The sequence below is a fragment of the Lynx canadensis genome, chromosome A3 (genome assembly GCF_007474595.2).
Source record: "Lynx canadensis isolate LIC74 chromosome A3, mLynCan4.pri.v2, whole genome shotgun sequence".
In the NCBI taxonomy this organism is placed as follows: Eukaryota; Metazoa; Chordata; class Mammalia; order Carnivora; family Felidae; genus Lynx; species Lynx canadensis.
In genome coordinates, this window is record NC_044305.1 from 1,240,627 (window position 1) to 1,263,410 (window position 22,784).

The 22,784-nt window shown below is 67.1% G+C and overlaps 1 protein-coding gene across 1 annotated transcript; it reads right to left on the bottom strand.

Annotated features, from left to right (window-relative positions):
* Positions 1-436: 436 nt before the first annotated feature.
* SLCO4A1 (solute carrier organic anion transporter family member 4A1) lies at positions 437-22,734 on the bottom strand. Its single transcript, XM_030309226.1, has 12 exons — positions 22,721-22,734; positions 11,213-12,075; positions 10,101-10,191; positions 8,795-8,916; positions 8,483-8,594; positions 5,217-5,371; positions 3,790-3,985; positions 2,679-2,844; positions 2,405-2,577; positions 2,073-2,137; positions 1,525-1,673; positions 437-1,145 (listed from the first exon to the last, which is right to left on the bottom strand). Exons 2-12 carry the CDS (start codon positions 12,003-12,005, stop codon positions 1,044-1,046), a joined length of 2,124 nt encoding a protein of 707 aa, XP_030165086.1. The 5' UTR covers positions 12,006-12,075; positions 22,721-22,734; the 3' UTR covers positions 437-1,043.
* Positions 22,735-22,784: the final 50 nt, after the last annotated feature.

Here is a 22,784-nt window from a genome sequence, read left to right on the forward strand (position 1 = left end):
CGAGCCTATCGTGGGAGCGGCGTCTTGGCAGGTGTAATTAAGTTCAGAAGGTTGAGATGAAATCATCCTGGGTGTCGGGTGGGCCTGCCTGCAGTGACAGGTGTCCTCGTGGGAGCAAGGAGACAGTGGCTTTACAGAGACACCCAGGGGAAGGCCACGCGACACAGGGGCAGAGACGGGGCTGGAGCAGACCCTCCGTCAGAGCCCCCAGAAGGAACTGACGTGCGGATTTCGGACCTCTGGCCCCCAGAACTGAGGAATAAAGATCTTCAGCGTTTTTTGTAATTAAAAAAAAAGTTTGTTTATTTGGGGGGCGGGAAGGGCAGAGAGAGAGGGAGACCCAGGATCCGAAGCAGCTCCAGGGTCCGAGCTGTCAGCACAGAGCCCGATGCAGGGCTCGAACCCACGAACCGCGAGATCATGACCTGACCCCGAGTTGGACACGTAACTGACTGAGCCCCCCAGGCGCCCCGGTACACGTGTGTGTTTTAACGTGCAGATGCTGGGTTTTAGCTTTTCTGGGAGCATCACCAGCCTGATAAGCCTGGCACCCGTGTCCACTCGGGCGCAGGGATCGGAGGGGGTGCGTTGGGGACCCGTCTGCTACTCCTGCTGAAACTAACACTGACCTGAGAAGCCACCGTAACCGCTGTGCTGACGCAGAGGGCTCATCGTCTGGCTGGACAGACGGCCCGGGTACCGGCCTGTTGCTCCGGGCACAGGGGCACAGAGGAAAACCCGGGGGCAGCTCCCAGGAAGCCATGTCCCCCTCCGACTGACCCCTTGCCTTCCGCTGGGGTCACGCAAATCCTTTCTCACACGTGGCTATTATTATGCTAATCCGTGTGGAGATAAGCCCAGGGGGCTGAGGATTCACCATCCCCGAGATGCTTCCACACCAACGTGAGGCAAGGGGGGGACCCCTGAGCAGCCCCCCCCCCCCACCCAGAGAAGAAAATCGAGACACTCCTACAGGCTGGCTCCAGGATTTCACTTTATTGTGAAGGTTCCGTGTCCCTTCCTCCCATCGGGGAAAATTCAAACTATAAATACCGTGCTTCTCCCCACACGACACGAAACACGTGATAAAGCAGGCAGTTTCTCTTCCCAGGGTCGGGCGGAGGGTGGGCCAGCGCCCCAGGCACCTCAAGGTTAGGAAGCGGGAATTGCTCAGGGGTCCATAAGCCCCGCCCCCACAGCCCCCAGACACCGCCGACAGGCCCGCCAGAGTCTGCCCTCTGCCCTCGCAGGACGGAGCGGGGTCTTATCCCTGCAAAGCCCTAGGGGACCAGACTCCGGGGCCAGCGGCAGGGGGGAGGCCCCGGCAGGCAGGGGCTTCGTGGGGCTGGGGCCCCACAACGGGCTCTCACTTGGGAAGGAGGCCGCTTCTGGGAACCGGGGCCCCGGGTTCGAGCGGCTGGAAGGCCCCGGTGGAGAGCCTGGGCCCCTGGGCCAGCAGGAGGAGACCCCGGGCCTCTGGAGCCGACCCGGGACCGCCCCCCTCCAGCGCGCCCCCGCACTCACCTTGTACACCAGCCCCGCGATGAGCATGTAGCGGCTCATGGCCGAGTTCTGGTACACGAAGCAGGAGCCCTGCTGGCCACACTGGTCCTGCCAAAGCAGGCACGCCTTGTCGATCACCCAGCCGAAGGCGATGGGCCCCGGGATGCCCCCTGCAGAAAGAGGCTCGCTCAGGACCCAACCCGCGCGGGGGGGCCAGAGGGGGCGGCTGGGCAGCGACGAGACCCAGAAGGGTGACGTCAGTCAGCCACTGGTGTTCGCGGGGGCGGGGGGTGCGGACTGGACGTAAATGCTCCTTTCTGGGGACTTGGCACCAGGGGGGGAGGCGCCGAATCACCCGCGACTCCCCTGGAGCCTTTGTGCTAATGAGGAAAAGGCAAATAAATGACCATGGGTCCCCCTAGTGGACGGCGAGGGGATGGCGTCCTTCTCCAAAGCGGGTACTAGCTGTTGCCGAACGCACACCCGCCGCGTGAGGGGACACAGGCCGGGTGCCTTGTGCAGCGAACGCGCTACCCAACTGTACGTGGCTTGCTCACGGGGCACAGTACCTAGAGTTCTAACCACAATCCACTGGATTCCCAGCGCAAACGATCTCTGCCGGTCACAGACACACCTGAAACGTGAGACGGCCGCGTCAGCGCCCGGGGAGGCGGGGCCGTCTGCCAAGCCACACCCCCCACGCCAGCAGCCAAGTCCTGGCCACGCCCCAGGCTGCAGTGGCCACCTCCCCGGGTGGCAAGCGCCTCACAGAGGCAGTTGGCTCGCTCCCGCCGCGGTGTGTGGGGGGCCCGGCACGTACCCCGCGGGATCTGCAGAGCTCCGCCGCAGCGTGCTGCAAGGGAAGGTTCTGGGCCTGAGCGAAACCCGGGCCCGGGCTTACCGTAACGTTGCCGTGAGCGCAGGAATGCTGCTGAGGAATGTAAATATGATTACAACGAACATGAAACCCAGAAGGAGGGGCTTTCTCTGACAAGTTGAGGTGCATTTCCCTGCAGTGGCATGGCCAAAACCAGAGGAAAAATTCTGAGGGACACAGCTACAGTCTCGGTACACCTGAGGGGCGCAAACAGCGCGGATTACCGGAGGAAGGGGCAGGGGCCCTCCCGGGGCGCGGACGGCACGGAGTGGGGGGGGGGGGCGGCGGCCACGCTCACCTTCTGGCCGCCCGGGCCGGGTTCGGCCGCCTCCGGGCAGCCCGCGTAGCAGGGCGAGAAGTACGTGAGGCCGTCGGAGCCGCACACGGGGCTGTAGAGCTCGGGCCGGCAGCCGCAGGCCGCGTTGCAGGCGGCGGTCAGCTCCAGGCGGCCCTGGGGCAGGAGGCTGCGGGCGGGAGAGGAGGGGGCGGTGGGGCCCGGCCGGGTGGGGAGCCCAGCCTGGGGCCTCGCGCCCCCCAACCCCCAGCCACGGCCTCCGCCGGTTCCCGAGGTTCCCGGCGCTCCCCTCCCTGCCTCCTGCCCGTAGACCCACTGGGCGTTCTCACGCCTCGCGAACCGCGCTCCGCTCTGCTCTCCGTGTGCGCGGCGCACTTCCCGCGACTTGGTGGTTGGACGGGCAGGTGGTTAAGAGCGCCCGGGGACGAAGCCCCCCCCAGAGGCGCCAGCCCCTCAGGTGACAGCTGTGCACCTGCGCGGCTCAGGGGCGCGTGCACACGGTGGCCGTCACGGACGCGCGGGCTTCCTTCTCTTTCCACTCAGATGGAAGACCCCATGCCCATCCGGACCCTTCCCGCCTCCCTCAGCACCCTCCCTGGGAGCTGGCCCGGGACCCGCCTGCCTCCCTCCCGTGGCAGCACGGTCCTCGTGGGGGGACCGTGGAGGTCCTGTCGGGGGACAGTGCTCCCACGGCCACTTTGAGGTCTGCGGTCCTGACCCGCCAGCGGCACCAGGAGTCCCTGAGAGGGGCCGCCCGTCCCAGCGGCCACCGTCGCAGCCTGCTTCAGATATTAGCCTGACCGGCTGTCGCTCTCACGTTCCCGTGACTCGGTCACACACGGGAGCCGACCCTGGGCCACCTTCCACGTCCACACGTGGAGAGCGGCCGGGTGAGCGGAGTCTCGTTTTCCAGACGGGAACCCCGGGCTTGGGGCTGGGACGGAGCCCGGGGCTTCCAAAGGGCCGATGCCGGGCTTTCAGTGACCGTTAGCCCTGACCCTCTCCAAACAGTGACCGAGTCCCCACCCCATCGCCGCCATCCCCCCGGGGCCACCGGTGCCTCCGACAGGTGCGCTGGGCTCTCCCCTTCTCCCGGGCACCTCTCGGTCCTTACCCGCCGTGGTAGCTGGCGGTCACACCCGCCACGGGCACGTTGGGACAGTGCATGAAGAACACGAAGATGGCCAGCAGGCTGGTCAGGGCACAGAAAAGGCACAGCTTGATGATGCCCGCACCACGGAGCTTGAACTTGTTCACGAAGAAGCCACCCAGGAAGGTGCCGCCACCCCCGGCCGGCACCACCAGGTACCCTGCGGCAGAGGGGACGTGCTCGGTGAGGGCCTGCGGGGCCGCAGGGGCGGGGCAGGACTGGGAGGGGGAGAGGCCAATAGCCCGCTGCCCGCCTGACCGGGAGGCCGCCCAGGGACTGTGCTCCCCAGAAAACCACAGCTTCTGCGAGTCCAGCCGTGGGCCACCTTCGAGAAATCCGTGGCCCGCGCCATTTCACGGGAAGCTGGGATTGGTTGGCGCGCGGCTCCCAGGCCGTCCCAGGGACGGGGTGCGGACGGGTGTGGGGCTCGGTGGGCCTGCCTCTCCAGCAAGGACCAAAGCCGGCTCTGACATGGACCCCTTCCAGCTCTGGGCTGCAGCCCGGGGGACCCCAGAGCAGGTGGCCGTTCTGGGACAATGTGAGCACAGGGAGGGGCCGCTTTGGGGAAGGGGAGGCGCTTGTGGATGGGGCCGAGAGGCCAGGCAAGGAGGGGTGTCTGGGGGCATTAGATAGGGGGACGGGGTCCCTAACTGAATGCCCAAGCCCCGTGCCGGAACAGAACCCCGAGGGCTGGGGGGCGGCCTGCACTGGCCCATGTGCTGCCCAGAAGTCCCCACATTCCACACGGGGTGTTGACCCCCCCGGCCAGGATCCATGCCACGTCTCGCACGGCCCGGCATCGACCCCTTGTCTGGTAACGCGTCCCGCCTGGTGTGTTCTCTGTGAGGCTGCAGGTGCCCTCTGGGCAGCAGCAGGAGGGGGTCTAAGCAGGGCCCTCGTTCTCCTGGGGGGGCCAGCCTGGCTCTGGCCACAGAATGTCTCTGGCCGGGCGGGTCCCGGGGCTCTGACCTCACGGTCCCGTGAAATCCTGGGACGCCGGCCGCCTGGCTCCCGGGTGCGACCGGGCCTGAGGGTCTGGGTGCCTCTAGCCAAACCCTTTCTGCAACAAGCCAGGGACGCTGGAGGCGGTGAGCGGGCGTCACAGGCGATGAGCTCGCCCCGGACCCTCCCAGCCAGAGCGGACCCCCCAGGAGGTCAGCACGCTGTGGTCCGTGCTCCCCACCTCCCGGGAAGGACCATCGGACCCACGAAGCAACACTGCGCACAGCCCAGCACCCGCTCCGGGGGCCTCCCCTGCAGGACCACACGCCCGCGTGTCCTCGCGCGTACAGGAGCCGCGAGCGCTTGTAAAAGAGACTCGGGAGACCCCTCACTCGTCCGAGAACTCACGAAAAGTCAGAGGACCCCGAGGATTCAGCGAGTTTTCTCACCGAACAAGGTGGCAGCTTCCGAGGCGCTCAGGCTGAACTGGGACTCCAGGAACTTGGGGCCAAACGTGGACATGCCTGCGATGAGTGTGGCCTCGGTGGCTCCCGCCAGGCACAGCAAGATGAACGTGGGGTTTTTCAGTAGGAGCCAGATGGAGCTGGATGGGGAGACGAGAGAGAAGAGACAGACGGTCAGGGCAGGCCAGAGCAGGGAGGAAGTGCCCTTCCAGAGGGGAGCGCAGGGGGCTGGGGAGTGGGGGGCCCTCCACGTCTCCCCCAGAGCGGTCAGGACGGGGTGTGAGGCTGGCGGAGAACCAGCTCCAGGAAAGCAAGCCGCTAAATCAACCTCCTCACCGCCTCCGCCACAGTTCAGCTCTGGCGTGGGGAGAGACCCCGAGCAACCACAACACCGTGGAATCACTTGGCGGTGGGGGGAGTCAGGAGCCGGGGGCCGGGGGAGGCGGCTGTCCCCAAGTCCAGGACTGGCCAGGTCCCCACGGATGGGGACCGGCACTGAAGGCTGGGGTCCCTTCTCAGCCACCAGCCCTCGAGAAGGGGGCACAGGGGGCCCTCCAAGGAGCCTCTGGGTGGACCGGGCTGGTGTGTACTTTGGGGGTGGTGTCGTAGGGATCCTGAGGAAGGACCTCGGCCCTGGCCCCTCAGACCTGACCTGCCCGTTCCCTAGTGAGGCCGGCCTTGCTTCCCTCTGGGGATCAGGGCGGGGAGCCCTGCACGACCGCGGGGCGCTCTCGGCCTCAGGTCTCACCGAGAAAAGGAGTGACCTCTGTGAGCGCCCGACTCGGGCTCTGACTGCTGTCTGCCTGCGTCCCTGCCCTGAGCGACGGGCTGGGCACCGGGCCCTGCCCCACACCGCCTGCCCTCGCGTGAGCACGTTTCTCTGAGGGCCGCTGGCTCTGGCCGGACTGCTCTGCACCTTGTTGGGGATTCGGGCCGAGCAGGGCTGGCGCCCGGGGTGTGCCGACCACACATGCAGCATAGAACCCAGCACACCGTCCTTACGGGGCAGTGGAGGCACGACGCTTGGAGTGGGAATGAAATTACAGCCGCGGGGTGTCCGCAAGTTCGGAAGCTCGGCCTCGGGGGGCAGCCATCCGCCCGCACTTGAGGCTCTAATGCCTGCTTTCCCGATTCCCGGAGCCGCCGGGCGGCAGGTGTCTGGACCTGGGCACCGAGGTGCCGACCGGTACGCTTCTGTCCCTGGCCCCCGGGGAGTGATGTGGGCTGGGGGCAGGGTTTTCTCTGGAGCCCCGGGTCACCGCAGGGCAGCGCCTCCCTCTCCCGCACCTACGAGAAAGCAAACCCTGGAACTAAATGACTACCCTCAGCCCGCCGTGGGGGCCGGCTCTGAAATGGCCCTCGGGGCTTACGCTCTCCGGGTCTGCAGCTCAGGGCTGTGCCACACGTGAAGCCCGTCCTCGTGAGCCCCGGCCCCGGAGACCCCGCTGCTGGTCGTGCTCACACCGGGAGGGAGCCCAGAGTCCCTGCTCACATCTCGGGGCACCTGCCGCAGGCCGGCAATTGGATCTTGGAAAGCAGGGACGTGCGGTGCAGCCGTGACTAGGCTTTGCACCGGGACACGCGAGCAGAAGGCCGGGAGGAGGCGAAGGAAAGACGTTCCACGCGGCTCGTGGCACCCGACCCACCCCAGAGCGACACACATGCAAAACTGACTTTCGAGCCAGAAGACCGAAAACAATGCTTTTTGGTTAATTATTTGGGTCCCATGTCCATGAAGGGAAGAAGAGGGGTGCTGGCGGGTGGGGGCTCGGGGGGGGGGGCCCAGGGCACCGGCCCCTCCCCGGGACCTCCTCTGTTGGGGCTCGCAGGTCCTGCCTTGTGTGAGGGACGCCCTGTGTCTGGCTGGTCCCTTCCCTGGGTCTTGTTCAGATCGGCCCAGGCTTCGGGGTGCTCGGCTAGGCTTGGGGGGGGGGCAGGCGACCCTCCCCAGGGTGTGCAGACTTCGTCCCAGGCTCTAGGTGGCTCTGCTAAAAATCTGGTGTTGAATTTGCTCGGAGAACTAGTCGTGATGTTAACAGAGGGCACACGTTCCAGGATTTATTTTATTACCGGCAACTAGCTAGGGAACTAAGCCTGGACACAGACCTCTTCTCAGCCCTCTGTCCCCAGCGCTGCTGACGTGCTGGGTCCCTAGCGCTGCGTGTGGGGCACTGGTGGCCCTGCTCCAGCTCAGAGCGCCTCCCCGTGGCTGCTGGGAGACGGGGCGACCGGACTTCACACAGACGCTCCTGCGCCCCTGCCCGGTGCGGCCCCTGGCGGCTTACCTGCCTTGGGGCACCCTGCTGAGCGGGCAGCTCTTGGGTGGCCCCACAGGAAGCAGGAAGCAGGAGAACAAAGCCCGAAGCGAGGCAGGCCCGTCCACCTTCCACCCCTAGCACGCCGGCCCTGCCTCCTCTCCACGCGGACAGCAGACAGCCCCCGGGCTTCCCCGGAGGCCACCTTCGGCCCCGACGCCCCTCCACCCTTCCCATGGCGAAGGTAGGCAACGAGGCCTCATTCCTGCCACCAACATCCCCTGGCCCCACGAGGCCAGTTAGACATGGCCATTCCTGGGCTCTGGCTCCAGACTACCGGGGGGCACGGGAGTACTCAGCGAGGCCGAGGAATCAGGCTGGAGGCCGTCCGGGGTCTCCTTCCCCATTCCCTCGAGAGCCCCCTGTGCAATGCCTGGTCCCGTGAAGAGGGTGTGGGTGGCCAGGAGCCCCCCCAGGGCCCCGAGTCTCCCTGAGACCAGAGCAGGCCAGGGGTCCATGAAGCCCACAGAACAAGACCAGGTCTCACACAAGGGAGGGGAGCACACGAGGAGTGGGGGCTGGTGCAGGGCAGTGAGGGCAGGGGGCCGGAGACAGTCCCGTCCCTTCCTGGGTCGTCAGAGGCCTCAAGGCAGAGAGAGGGCGTGAGCCTGGAACCCTGGCACGTGCAGGTGACCTTAATGAAAAGGTCAGAGGACAGAGGACACAGCAGAGTGAGGGCCCTCTGTCGGGACTGTCCCTCACCGGCTCTGTGTGCAGCTCTGAATCTCCCAGCCCGGATTTCAGGGCTGAGACCTCGAGTCCGTGGGGCCACAAAGGAGATTCAGAAGCTGTGTGCTCACCACGGCCCTGGAGGGGCCACGCGGACTCTCCTAGCTTGGGGTCAAGGTCCGGCACGTGTGGGCCCCCCAAGGGTCTGCAGGACACATGGGCACGGGCAGGAGCGCCCCCCCCCGCCACCGCCCACAAGGTCCTTACAGAGGCAGGTCTCTGATGGTTTTCCCGAAGTCGGGGTTGCTGGCCGCCTCGTGGCCTCTGTCCTTCAGCCGGCATGTCTCCGACGCTCTCATGACCACGTAGTGTCGGGAGCCTGGAATGACACAGACGTCGGCGAGTGGCAGGGAATAAGGTCTCTGCCTGAGGCTCCCCCCTCCCAGGCCTGGGGGTGCCTGAGGGTCAGCTGCACATGGCCGGGCTGGCCCTGCAGGACGGTGGCCTTGCCCCGAAGGCGACGGGCCCGGACTCCCCAGGGGTGCCCCCCGCAGGAGGACAGAGGAGCGACGCACCCACCTGGCAGCTGCCGGGGGTAGCCGAGGATGGGGATGGCGATGAGGAAGGCGGCAGCTCCCGCGCCCAGGAAGCCCACCCACCAGGCGCCGACCCACAGGGGGCTCTCGGTGGTCAGCTCCGTCCTGTGGGGGGAGACACTTGGGGTCAGCGTCCTGCCCACGTGCACTCAGGGCGCCCACGCCGGGCATCCGCACGCTGCTCCAGAAAGACCTTAGCCCAGGGGATCGGAGGGCTCCGGGGGGGCGGGGATGCTGGGGTGGTGCACTGCACATCACGGAAGCCCGCACCCCCTCCCACACCTGGCCTCTCCACCTCCTCCATCTGGCAGCTCCTGGGTCGTAATCTGCTTAATAAACCGGTAATCTGGTGCGTAAAGCACATTCCTGAGGTCTGGGAGCTGTCCTAGCCGCTCACGAAACCCAAGGACGGGGCCGTGGAACCCCGATTTGTAGCCAGGCGGGACAGAAGTCGTGGGGACCCAGTGCCTGAGGCTGGCGTCTGTAGGGGGTGGTCTCCTAAGGCTGAGCCTTCACCTGTGGGGTCTGTGCTGACCCTGGGAAGTCTGTCAGACCTGAGCTGAATTTAGGATCCCCAATGGGTGTCAGAAGAGACCTGCCTGGTGTGGAAAACCCCACACAGAAGCTCACATTGGCAGCACGAAATCTGCTCTCAGTTCCGCAAAGGGTATCAGAGAACTGGTGACCTGGTCTCGCCTGGTTCCAGGTCTCTGTCCTCAGGGCCTGCACTCAGGGACCCCCAGACCCCCAGGGCAACCAGAGCAGGGCCAGCCCCCCCAAGACCCTGGGGACCATCCCCCCAGACCCCGGGGCCGCCAGAGCAGGGCCAGCCCCCCCCAAGACCCTGGGGACCACCCCCCCCCCAGACCCCGGGGCCTCCAGAGCAGGGCCAGCCCCCCAAGACCCTGGGGACCACCCCCCCAGACCCCGGGGCCGCCAGAGCAGGGCCAGCCCCCCCAAGACCCTGGGGACCACCCCCCCAGACCCCGGGGCCGCCAGAGCAGGGCCAGCCCCCCCCAAGACCCTAGGGACCACCCCCCAGACCCCAGGGCCATCAGAGCAGGGCCAGCCCCCCCCCAGACCCCAGGGCCATCCCCCCCCCAGACCCCAGACCCTGGGGCCTCCAGAGCAGGGCCAGCCCCCCAAGACCCTGGAGACCACCCCCCAGGCCCCGGGGCCGCCAGAGCAGGGCCAGCCCAGCTTCTTCCTGCTGTGTGTCCTGCTCTGAGGGAGCCACCGCCCAGGCGAGGTGCCGTCCGCGTGGGGCAGATTCAGCTGGGGCCACTCACTGTCGGCCTACTTCTGTGTAAATGTTGAGCAGGGTGCCTCCAATCAGGTAGCCAGCGGCGGGGCCGAGGATGGCCGCCGTGTAGAAGATGGCTGGGGAGAAGCAGAGAGGTTGAGGCCGGCCACGTCCACTGCCCCAGGGCTCGCGAGCCACCGACACTCAGAAGCCCACCTGCGAGGAGCCCCCCACTCCGTGTGTCCGCACCTATCTGCCCCCGTCACACGGACCCTTTGGGCCAGGGTTTACGTCGGGGAGGCCTTCACGGAGTCTGAAATCTGGCTGCTTTTAAGATTTTTCTGGGGGCGCCTGGGGGCTCAGTCGGGTGGGCATCTGAGTTTGGCTCAGGTCACGATCTCATGACTCGTGAGTTCGAGCTCTGCGTCTGGCTCTCCGCTGATGGCATGGAGCCTGCTTGGGATTCTCTGTCCCTCTTTCTCTCTCTGTCCCTCCCCTGCTTGCGCGCTCTCTCTCTCTCTCTCTCTCTCTCTCTCTCAAATAAGTAAACATTTAAAAAAATTTTACAGCTTTCCTGGCCGAGCCGACCGCAGACGTTATTTGGACCCTTTCTCCTGGAAGAGCAAAGACCCCCAGAGCCCGTGTTCCAGGCCACGGCTGTCTCCACACAGCGTCACAGGCCCACCAGGGCGTCGCTGGACTAAGGAGACCCCAACGTCCCTGGGTCGGCACCGCTAGGTGACTAGGGGGACAGAGTCCGAGGTGGGAACGAGCAGGCTGCAGCCAGCTGACAGGGTCAGGGCAGGCCTTGGAGCGCCGGCCGGTCCCTCGCGCGCGTCCCCGAGCACCTCTCCCTGGGAAAGCCTGGCCTGGCAGGAGGGACGCGGGGACGCGGTGCCACGAGGTTGAAAACCCCAAAATCTGACGCCCCCCCCCCCCCACAAACGAGGGTGTCTCAGCGGGAGCGTGAGGCTTGAGCCCAGTCCCGGGGGCAGCAGGGCAGCGCCTGGCTGACCCGGGGCACGAGCCAGCCCCGGGCCCACTTACTCTGTACGCGCCCCCCGGACCCCCAAGACGTGCTGGGGGCCAGGTTGAGGTCGGCCAGGACTACCGCCAGCCCCTGCGCTCGCCCGCTGCCTCGCCCGCGACCCCACTCACCGATGTAGACGGGCGAGTGGCTGGACTTGACGTTCTCGTCCAGGTAGGTGACGCCCAGCGTGTAGAGCGGCGTGGCGCCCGCACCGTGCAGGAACTGGCCCAGCATGAAGACCAGGCGGTAGGCGGACAGGCCGGAGGCGCGGTCCCCGCAGGCCAGGCTGCGGTTGGCCCGGCACGCGCCCAGGCCCTCGGCGCCCTCCGCCTCGTAGGCGCCCGCGGCGAAGTGGGGCAGCGCGAACACCAGCGAGCCGGCGCCCATGACCAGCACGCCCCGGCCCAGCCAGCGCGGCTTGTGGCCGGTGCCCCCAAAGTAGCTGACGAAGGTGAGGCACAGGCAGGCGGCCACGTCGTAGGAGCTGGCGATGAGGCCGCTCTGGTAGCTGCGCAGGTCGTAGCGGCGCTCGATGGAGGTGATGACCGTGTTGATGAAGCCGTTCACGGTCATGCCCTGCAGGAAGGCGGCCGCACACAGGAAGAGCAGGAAGGCCCTGGGCGTGTTGAAGGCCCGCAGGCACTCGGGCGCGAAGGCCCGCCAGCCACACACCGTGCTCTGCGGCCCCGCAGCCACGTGGCGCGTCTCGGGGGCCGCCCGGGGGTCACGCTTCCCGGCCGGCGGCTGGCACAGCGGCTGGCTGCAGGAGCCCAGGGCGTCGTGGCTGGGGGGCGAGCCGAGGGACGCCCGCCTGCTGGGGGGGCTGTGGCCGCTCCCGCCGTCCACGGCCGAGGGCGGGCTCGGGAGGATCAGCTGTGGCACGGACGTCGGGGGCTTGTCCCCCGTCGAGCGCTGAGGCATCTCCGCCCGGGGGGGGGTCCCGGGGGCGGCCACGGAAGCCGCCGAACGGTATTCCGGGGGCCGGTTCGTCCTGTGAGAAGAGTTTCCGGGTCAGAAAGCTTACATCTGCCCTCGGAGCACGGATATCGCCGGGAGCGTGTCCCCCTCCCCACCCCCCACCCCGTGCCCGGTCCCTCGGGGCAGCCGATGGCTCTGCTGTCCGCTACCCAGTCTGATGGGGTTTGACCTTCCCTGGCCAGCCCCCTTCTGAATCCGGGGCCGGACCTCCCAGACCCACACACGTGAGCAAGCCACAGTCGGGGAGCGGGGCTGAGGCACAGCGGGACCCAGCCGGGTGGCCCACACCATCCCCCCCGCCGGCCTGTGCCCGGCCGGCGTGAGCCGTGCGCTTTGCCGCTGGGAGGGCCGCCCCGTGTGGACGCGGTCTCCACACTGACCGTCCTGCCTCACTTCCGCAGGAGACTCACACCCCGCTCGCTTTCCGTGCCCTCAGCACGAAGGGGACATCATTGCAGCCCAGCACTTGGAGGGCGCGGGCCACGCGGGAGGGAAAAAGGGCGCCACAGCTGGCCTGGCTTGTTCTGCGGCCGCTGTGCTCGCTGCCCACGGCACGTTTCTTGGGATGTCGCCGCAAAGCACGTGTGCGGCCACGCGGACGGGTTAGGAGAAAGGCAGACACTCCTCTCCGCCGAGGCCCCAGCCCAGCCCCGTTCCCTCCCGGCCCCCACACCCCCACCCCGCCCACTGTTAGAAAGGGCAGCACATCCTGCCGGGTACACGGTGGCTTCTGGGCGTCCACCCGGCTCGGCCGGCGCTCCCGCCAGAACTAAACCGTCGGCCCGCTCGCGCTCCCTGCGGGAGAAGACGCCGGACCCTCCCCGTAGCCCAGCTGCTTCTGGCAAACCCCACACAGTCTCTGCTTCTCGGGGCTGACGGTGTCCTCCCCAAGGAAGGCGTGCTGGAGCCCCGACCGCCGGCCCCTCCGAACGGGGGCGTGTTTGGGCCAGGGCCTTCGAAGAGGTGACTGAGGTCAGATTCGGGGGTCAGTGCGGGCCCCAGTTCACTGTGACTGGCGTTTGGACTCGGGCACACGCACAGCGAACACCACGTGCGCACAGAACACTGTCCCCCGGGCAGGTGCTCCCTCGCGGCCGCACCTCCGTCCCAGGCATCCTGCTCCCAGAACTAAGACCCTCAACACCTGCTGTGTCAGCGTCCGGTCTGCGGTCTGCCGGTCTGCCGTCCGGCAGCCCCAGGACACCGCCACGCCCTTCACCTTTGGGGCCGGGCCACTTTGTATGCAGAGTGTTTCTGAAGCCCAGCCATCCTGGGGAGCCTCACGCAGTAGGAGGCACGGGAAACATCACGGGGTTGTGCTCGGAGGCCCGGAGCCGCCTGCTGGCCTCCCCCAGGGCTGGGGCCCCGTGGCTGGTGACTCAGGACCCCGACGTGTCCTCAGACCCAGAGCATCAGGCCACAGGGGTTCACTCCCACCCACGCCTCCCCCCCCACCAGGCGCAGAGACGAGGGTGTCCAGAGCTGCCTCCCGTCCACTTTCGCCGGCTGAGACTCCGTCAGGGACCCGGTTACGGGGCGCTGCCTCGTCGGGCCCTGCGCTGGGCGAACGGGGGTCTCCCCAAAACAGCCAGTGTCCACCCAGACACTGAGTGCGACCTTATTTGGAAAAAGTCTTTGCAGACGTGGTTAATGGTTTGAGATGAGGTCATCTGGTTTGGGATGGGCCCCAATCCAGTGACAAGGGTCCTTAGAAGAGAAGACACAGAGAAGTCACGTGACAACGGGAGCCAAGAGCGGAGAGACGCAGTCACCAGGAAGCCAGGGGCCCCCAGGGCACGAAGACCCTCTCCTGGAGCCTCCAGACGGCGCGAGGCCCGCTGACCTCAGGCTCTGGCCCGCAGAGCCGGGAGAGGCTGAAGTCCTGCGGCTTTAAGCCCCCGGTTTGGGAAGCTTGGCGAAGGCAGCCGCCGAGGACGCCACAAGCTGTCGCGTGTGGCCCGGCATCGAGGAGGCCGCAGGCCTGAGGGGGTGGGGCGGCCGAGCTTGACAGACACCCGGGAGCCGCGTGCGTGCGACACGGCCGTCCTCGCCAACACCGTGCTGAAAGAACCCCGACTGATGGTGGCGTTCGCGCACGGGGCTGGCTGCTCCCCGTGAAGGGGGCGCCGCCAGGCCGTCCACGCCGAGCCCCGAGGCCGTGCGGGGACAGCGCTGTCGTCCCGCGGCGGCTGCGAGTGTTCAGGCGCCTTGCTAGTCACTTGTAGCGCCTCCCAGCCTTGTAGGCCCGGCTCTGCGGTGAGCAGAGCGGGGAGGGGGCAGCTCCTGGGGACCCTGCAGGACAGGCGGAGCGGGTGCTGCAGCTGATGGCCGCGGGGCCACCTCCAGCCCACGCAGCACAGGCGCCGGGACCACGGCAGAGCCTCGCAGAAGAGAGCAGCCTGTGCGAGCCCCGGCACGGGCGGGCCGCCGAAACAGACACACGGAGAGATACCACGAAGGCTGGACGTTCCCCCAAATGCCACGGCCCAGAGGCCAGCCTGTGCTGTCGCCGTGGCGTGGTTTCCTCTAGATGCACCAACACACACGTGCGTGCGGGTCCACGCGTGCACACAGAGCCATCTGCACTTTGCACGCACAATGCACACATCGTCTGGGGCAGGCCCGGAAGCAGAGGAACCTCAACCAGGTGAAGGCCAGCAGGGGCCACGGGGAGCTCAGGGAGGCCACCGGCAGCCTGCGTGGATGACAGGCCGGGATGGGGCCTCGGGAATTATTCGCGGGTCGGCGTTTCCAGTAAGTGGCGGAGACACCAGCCGCGGGCAGACGCCTGCTGCCCCAGCTCTGGGCTCGCCTCACACGCCCCGCCCCTGCAGGAGAGACGCAGGGCAGGTGACCCGGAAAGATCAGGCCCACAGCAGGGCTCAGGGGGCGGCGGGACAGCCAGCTGTTGTGACTGGGGCCGGGCACAAGAAGATCTGAAATCAAAAGCCACAAGCGAGCGCCCACGAGCAGCCCCAAGTCAGTGGGAAAGTCCCACCTGCACCAACACTGTGGACGGACCTCGGACGTGAGTGTGTAAGGCTCAGGCCAAATCCTATGCGTCCCATTATTTAAATTAGCAAATTGAACCGCCAGTCGGGGTGCTGGCCGGCGACCCACTTGTGGCTGCCACCCGCACACGGCAAGAATTATCAGCAGCGTTCAGGGCCGCCGGCCCTGGCGCCTCCTCCGGGGGGGGGGGGTTCCGCCAGGAGGCTGACTGCGGCGGGCACGGCCGCCTCTCCTTGCTGTCCGCGGCCAGGTCAGCGCGCTGTGGAAAAGCCTTTGCAACCTTACGCCTGCAGCTCCGCCCCAGGTTTCCTGTGCCTCCTGGAGGCTGGAGTTCTTTGTCTGTCCGGCTCTCACCCTTCCGGACGGACGCTCTGGATGGGGAATGAGGAGGCCGGCCCTCCCGGTGGCCCCGGTGCTCCCGGCACTGCGGCGTGAGCGAGGAGCGGGTGCTGCCTGGAACCGTCCCTCCACCGGCAGGCAGGCGGCGGGGTCCTGAGCGAGTCTAGGCTCCACGACACCTGGAATCTCACAGCCACAAGGACGGTCTGAGCATCGTGGGGCTTCCAAAGGACGTTTCCGAGTTCGTGCCAGGATCTCACACGGCCCTGCCTGGACACTGTCGTGTGCCAAAGCCTGGGGGTGGATGCACAGACGGCCATGCCGAAGCTTGCTGTGCGTGCCCGAGGCCCGACACGTCACCGCGGAGGCCTGCTAGAGAACGGGGTCCTGCATGACAGCAGTCGGCTGCACTGGCCGAGCCCGGTGGTGCGGGCGTGGAGGCGAGGGCCGGACATCACGGCTGCGCTCGGAGAAGCCTTGCTCCCGAGGCCCTGTGAGCATGTGACAGGTGCCTAGTTTCTGTCCGCTGGGAACTGTTTGTACAGAACGTGTGTCGGCTTCCCACCTGCCGATCGGGCCTCACTGCATTGCTGAGCCGGGTCCAGCCGGTGCCAAGGTGCTCACTGGCGCTGGTGCAGAGGGGCCGGGCAAGGTAGCCGGACAGCGGAGGAGGGAGCGTGTGGACGCAGGAGGCCGGCCGCGGGGAGCCGAGGGGCAGACAGACCCCACAGCGGGAGGGACGGGCCGCGAGGCCGCCCTCACCCCCCGGGGGCTCCAGGCACAGCCCGCAGGTACCCCCACCCAAAAGGACCCCAGGGCATCTCACTCCTGATGACTCCTCCCCCTCCTCCACCCAGACCACCGCTCAGAGTCCGGCCCAGAGCCACGGCCGCGGCCTCAGAGCCAAGGGCAGCATGATGGTGGATTCCACCTGTCAACCTGGTGGGCCACGAGGTGTGTGGACAGGGGTGTCTCTGGGAGAGGTTAGCGTCTGAACTGGTGGACCCAATGCAGGTGTGTGGGCCTCGTCCAGCCAGTCGAATGGCGGGATAGGGCGGCAGGGCTCACCCTTCTCTGAATTTCTCTGCCTGGCTACCTTTGAACTGGGAATTGGCTTTTTCCTGACTTTAGACTCGAACTAGCACGTTGTTCTTCTCAGGTCTCGAGCCCACCCTGCCGGCCCTCAGGCCAGAAGCGCACCTTTATGTGTCCCGGGTCTCCAGCTTGCCGACTGCACATTTAGAGAATTGCCAACCTCCACAGTTGTGCAGCCCAAGTTTCTAATAATAAATCTCTTTATATATAAATATCTCCTATTGACTGTGTTTCTCTGGAGAATTCGGGCCGCCGCGGCGGGTGGTTCTACACCGACACCTGCTGTACGTGAGGCTCTGCTGGACAGCGGGGCTTGGGGACCCCCGGGGCACTGTCCCATCCACCAGGAGCTCACAGCCCCCCTACACCCGGGAGCCATTTAAGAGCCAGCCGCAAACTGCCCGCTACCAATCACGACAGCACAGGCTGCGAGAGCCAGCAGAGGCAGGAGGCAGGCGGCCAGCAGAGGCCCCGGGAGGAGGGCTTCAGGGCAGTGGGATCTGGCAGGACGCCCGCCACTGTCGCAGGTCATGAGCATTCTGCGGCCTGGTGCCGGCTGAGGCCTCTCCCACGCACACATAACCTCTGAGATCCCCGGTCTCAGGAGGGGGGTCCTTTTACCACGGAGCCGTGCGCGTTGCCCAGGACGAGGGAAAAGGCCTCCACGGAGCCCCAGCCACGTGACCCCCAAACAGTGGCGGCAGCAGGAAGGAGCCCCCGCGACTGGAGCGGACTGGGGGGCTCCGTCTGGTGCCCTCCACCCCCTGCAGCACCTGCTCACACGCTGGGCCGTCCCTCCCTGCTGCTCTGCTGCCTTCAGCCCTGTGGAGGCGCATCTGGGGCCTCCAGATGCTCCGCAGGACGCTGGGAGGGCTTCCCAAGACCCGAGAGGAGGGACAAAGCATCCCCGTCCTCCAGCTGCGCAGGGAGGAGGCAGCTCCTTCACAGGGAGCCACCGTCCGGGGCCTTACCCCGTCCTCCAGGCCTGTGCCGGGTCCCTGGGAGCCTCCCCCTACTGCCAGAGGCCCTCCGCCTGCTCCCATAGGAGACGCGCCCTGTGGGATTAGGTGCCCGGGATTAGCGGCGAGGACCACGGGGTCCCCGGAGCCTCCAGCCAGAGGCTCTGCACCTGGGGCTCCGGTGGGAGGGGCAAGGGCGTGGCTGCGCACGCACACACGTGTGTGTGTGTGTGTGTGTGTGTGTGTGTGTGTGTCGGGGGGGGGGGTGAGTTCGCTCAGGAGGACAAGGCAGATGTCTTCCACCGGCCCAGCCAACAGCCACAGCTCTCCGAGTCCGAGCCACTCGGCTCCAAGAACTCCAGGTGCGTCTCCTCCCCGCCCCGCCGGCCCCAGCGGCCGCAGCGTGAGCACCGGGGGCCCCTGTGTGGGAGGCTCGGGGTCCTGGTCTCAACCCAGGGCTGCAGCAGCCCTAGTACCCACAAGCCCCTCTGCCGGCTCAGGCCTTGTCGCTCACCCACGCCCCGCGCGGAGGCTGCCCGCAAACCCGGTGGGCGGGAAGGACGCAGGTCGCCCCCGGCGCTACTGGTCCTCGCCTGCCGGCTCAGTCTGGCTCTGGCCCAGCCAGCGCCCCGGGGGGGCCTTTCCTGTTAGGGGCCGGGGCGCTCCCAGGCTCCATCCTGAACCCCGTTCGCCGGGGACGTGGCAGCCGGGGACACACACACGCTGGTGTCACTTCTGCTTCCTCTCTGCGCTCCAGCCGGTAGGTCCCCTTCTCTGCACCGATGGCTCTGAGGTTGACAGCCACAGCCCACGCCACTGTGACATGGGCCACACCACATGGTGGCCTCTGCCTGAGCTCCTGCACGTGGGTCCCCTCCCCTTCTCCCTCCTAACCCCCTGCATCCTGGGTCCTTGCCCTGTGACCCTGGACCCTTGCCCTGTGACCCTAGACCCTCGCCCCTAGGGCCCTGGGCCTTGTCCCCATGACCCTGGACCCTTGCCCCCGGGACCCTGGGCCCTTGCCCCTGTGACCCTGGGTCCTTGCCCCTAGGGCCCTGGGGCTTGTCCCTATGACCCTTGCCCCTGTGGCCCTTGCCCCTGTGACCCTGGACCCTTGCCCTGTGGCCCTGGGCCCTTGCCCCTGTGACCCTGGGTCCTTGCCCCTAGGGCCCTGGGGCTTGTCTGTATGACCCTGGTCCCTTGCCCCTGTGACCCTGGACCCTGCCCTGTGGCCCTGGGCCCTTGTCCCCACGACCCTGGACCCTTGCCCCTAGGGCCCTGGGCCTTTTCCCTATGAGCTTGGGCCTTCGCCCCCATGACCCTGGACCCTCGCCCCTGTGACCCCAGACCCTCACCCCTAGGGCCCTGGGCCTTGTCCCCATGACCCTGGACCCTCGCCCCTGTGACCCCAGACCCTCACCCCTAGGGCCCTGGGCCTTGTCCCCATGACCCTGGACCCTTGCCCCCGGGACCCTGGGTCCTTGCCCCTAGGGCCCTGAGGCTTGTCCCTATGACCCTGGACCCTTGCCCCTGTGGCCCTTGCCCCTGTGACCCTGGGCCCTTGCCCCTAGGGCCCTGGGCCTTGTCCCTATGACCCTGGGCCCTCACCCCTTGACTTGTGGAGGTCTTCAGGCAGCTCTCTTTTCTGGTCTCCTACATCCATCTTGGTGTCTTATCCTCTGACTGAGGGAGAGGAGGGGACTTTCACTTGTTGAAAACGAGGCCAAAGCTATTCAGAGGGCAGACTGCGGGTGGCAGACAGATCTGGGCTGGTCATCCCAATTTGCATACCAGGGTGAGCAGGAAGCCGGCCACTTTGCATGGAGGTCAACAACGAAGGCTGGGAGAGAGCCAAGGACCTGTCCCTTGGGGCTGTCCTGCACGGACGTCCCTACACCCACCTTGTCCCCACCAGCGGGCAGGAGTGTGGGGAGGGCCGGATGAGCCAGAGAGAGGGGAGTCCAAGTTTACTGGTCTTTCCAGTTCCCCACGTTTGATCCCTGGAGGGATGAAGATAGGATGTGTTGCAGCCACGCAAGCGTTCCCACCTTGAGCAGTGGTGGATTTCTCTGCACTCTCTGTGCCTCAGTTTCTCCACTTAAACATAAGCGTGGCCTCACGGGGAGGAGGGAGTGAGCCTCTTCTCAGGTGGGTCTGGGCACCACTTGGGGCTCGTGAGAAACGGAGACTGACAGAAGGGCCCTCATAGGGTTTGGAGGTGCTGGGTGGGGCACAGGTTGGGCTCGGCCGTGTCCGGGTGGCCTCTGAGGCCTGGGGCTCCAAGTACCAGGCTGAGAGCACCTGCTGAGAGGCAGACCGCCAGGACCAAATGCACGGACTCTACACCAGCCCAATGGGCACCACCCTCGGCTACCCCCAAGGCTTCCTGGATAAAAAGCCAATGAGGAAAGGGGACCCCCGTGGGAGGAGAGGACGTGTTCGAAGTTCCCCAGCCCAGGAGCCTATGACTCTCCGGGCGGCCATAAGCGGAGTGGCCAGGCCCTGGCGAGCAAGCCCCGCCCTGTGCCTGGTCCTCTGTGGGCCACACCTGGCCACGCTGTGAACGCCGTCTGCAAAAGGCATGATGTTGTGCAAAATGTCCACCAGCCCCAACAAATGTGGTTCAAGAGGCTAATTCTGTGTAATGCTGGTGGGAGGGGGTGCACCGTGGCCACAAAGGGGAAATGAGGGGTATCTGAGAACAGCAGGCTGAGGGCCTACAGCAGGAAGAGTCCCCATGACCAGCCGAGGAGGGGATACGACCCGGGGCCCAGAAGGCCGGTTTCCTCCCCTGCTAGCAGGCCCCGGGCTCCACGGACACACACGAGCTCTGGTCCCCAGAGACCTGAGCTGGTGCCTCCTTCCCACCCACGGGCAGGGGCCTGGTGGGCCTGTCGATTACCTGCCGTGGTGGAGCCCCGGGCCTGCCCTGAAGTGGGCTCACCACGACCAGGCCCAGGCCAGACAAGCAGCTCAATGTTCCAGAACAAAAGCAGCTGGGTTTCTGAGGATTATTGTCTATCCCCTTCCAAAAGCAGACAATGGGCTCTTTGCCATGCCTGAGAACAGGAGGCCACGTGGCTCAGGAGGGAATATTTTCGTGGTTTCTGTCCACAACAGAGGAAGCAGAAATGGGGCCGGGCGGGTCTTCTGGGTTCGCGCCGGGCCGGCTGTCGAGCCCCCTCCTGACCGCGAGCACCGGGCGCCGCTCTGCTACCCGCCGGAAACCCGGGGAGGCCTCCCAGACCAAAACCACCCCAGCGAGCTTCAGCACTGACACCGGCTCAGCAGTGCCGGCCCAGGAAATGGATCACCGCTCGCGGAGACTTCTACATCGTTTAGAAGCCAGACGTGGACCCAGAGCCCGGACTGCAGCAGCGGTTTGTCAAGGCGAGGGTCCACTGCAGACTGGGGAGAGCCAGACTCTCTGAGCCAAATCCCTCAGAACAGGTGTTCAGCAGACAGAAAACATCAGCCCCGAGACTTCCATTCACTCGGCCACCATCAAGCCCCGCCTCCAGGCCCCGGCCACCTCACCATGGTGTCGGGAGGGACTCGGTCGGGACCTGCCCAGGCACCTGCCTGAGGGGCCACACCCAGGGCGGACTAGGTCACAGCCACCCAGGAGGTAAGCAGCCCCATAAAAACTTTCCAGGCAGTGTCCACCAGGCCCGTCCAGCAGGAAGGCAGTACTGAGGCAGGGCAGCCCGGAGTACGGGGGTCCAGCCAGAGGGGCCCTTCCCTCCTCTCCCTGCATCCGTGGGCATTGGCCATCCCTGCCAGATGCTCCAGTCCCCTTAGCCACAGGCCCACCTTTTGGGACACTGCTCTGCGTCAGGCCGGGTCACCCGGGTTGCCTTCTCCCCACCAGCATGAGAGCTGTGAGAGCTCCGGAGGCACCCAAGTCTGGATGAAAACCTCTCCATCACATGCTAGCGGTGTGACCGTGCTCGAGTCACCTAACTCCTCAGTGCCTTGGTTTATTCATCTGTGAAATGGGAGTGGTAGTAGCCCACTCCACAGGGTTGTTGTGGGGCTTAAATGAGATAACGCTCAAAGCACTTAGCACCGGGCCTGGCACGTTCCACTGCTCAGCAAACAGCTTCTCCCCCGTGAGCATTACTGATATGGTCATATTCGAACACACAGCGGCTCAAACCAGACACTTTCCCTCCTCTGAAGGCCACCTCCCGTGCCACACAGGGAATGAGATCTTCCCGGGTCGCGGGGTCCCAGCCCCGCTCCCCAGAGCCAGGGTCTGGTCTGACGGCAGGAACCCAGGTTCCAAACAGCACAGCGGGAAGCGGCGACTGAGAAGCTGGTTCCTTCAGGTGGAAAACTACTGCGCTCCCCCGCGGCTGCGGAGAGGAACAGGCCCCTCCACCCAGTCCGCCGCCCACGAGGGAGCGCACGCACGCGGCCGGTCTCTACCCTCGTGGCGCTGACCCCGCGGAGCCCCGCTCGGGTCCGCACGGCCGGCCGGCTCGTCCTGCCTCGGGTCTCCAGGTCCGGGGCCAAGGGTGCCCCGCGGCGCCTCAGGCGGGTCCGCACCCTCGTTTCCGTCCCCCCACCCCGCCCTCTGCTGGCACCCGGGCGCCCGGGCGCTCCCCGCCGCGCCCCCCGCCTCGCGCCGGGGTACCCGCGCCTGGCGTGGTGGGGCGGGAGAGGGGCCGGCCGGCGACGCCCGGGCTGGGGACCAGCCCCGCGTGCCCGCCCCAAAGCCCAGCGCTCCGCCCGCGCCCCCGCCGCGGGGTGTCTTTAGCGCAGCCGGCGCGCGAACAAAGCCCGGCCGCCCGCGAGAAACTTCTGCGCCTGGCGATTTCCTCCCGGACCCGGCCCGCCGCCACTCTGCACCCCGGGGAGGCGCGCCCGTCCCTGAGCTGACCCGCGGGGCCTGCGCCTGCGAGCGCGCCCAGCCACCTGCCCGGCCACCAGCCCGGCCGCTCCCGCCCTGCCCTCCCCTGCCCGTCGCCCTCCCCCCCCCCCCCCCCAAGGCTTCCCGCCCGGGCTGCCGGCGGCGACCGGGGTGCATTTGCCTCGGATTTCCCAGAGGCGGCCGGGCCGCCGGGCGCACCGCCCGTGCCCTGCGTCCCGCCCCGCCCGCGCCGGCGCCACCTCGAGCCCGCTGGCCCCAGCCCGGCGTCAGCGGGCACCTGCCGCGCTCCTGACGTCAGCAGGCCGGGGCCGGCGCGCCCGGGCGGCGCCCCACGAAGGCGCCCCGAGCCCCGCGCCCGCGCCCGCCGGAGCGCTCACCGTCCCGAGGTCCGGCCGCCGCGCCGCGCTCCGCGCTCTGGCGGCCGCTCGCAGCCGCCTCCCG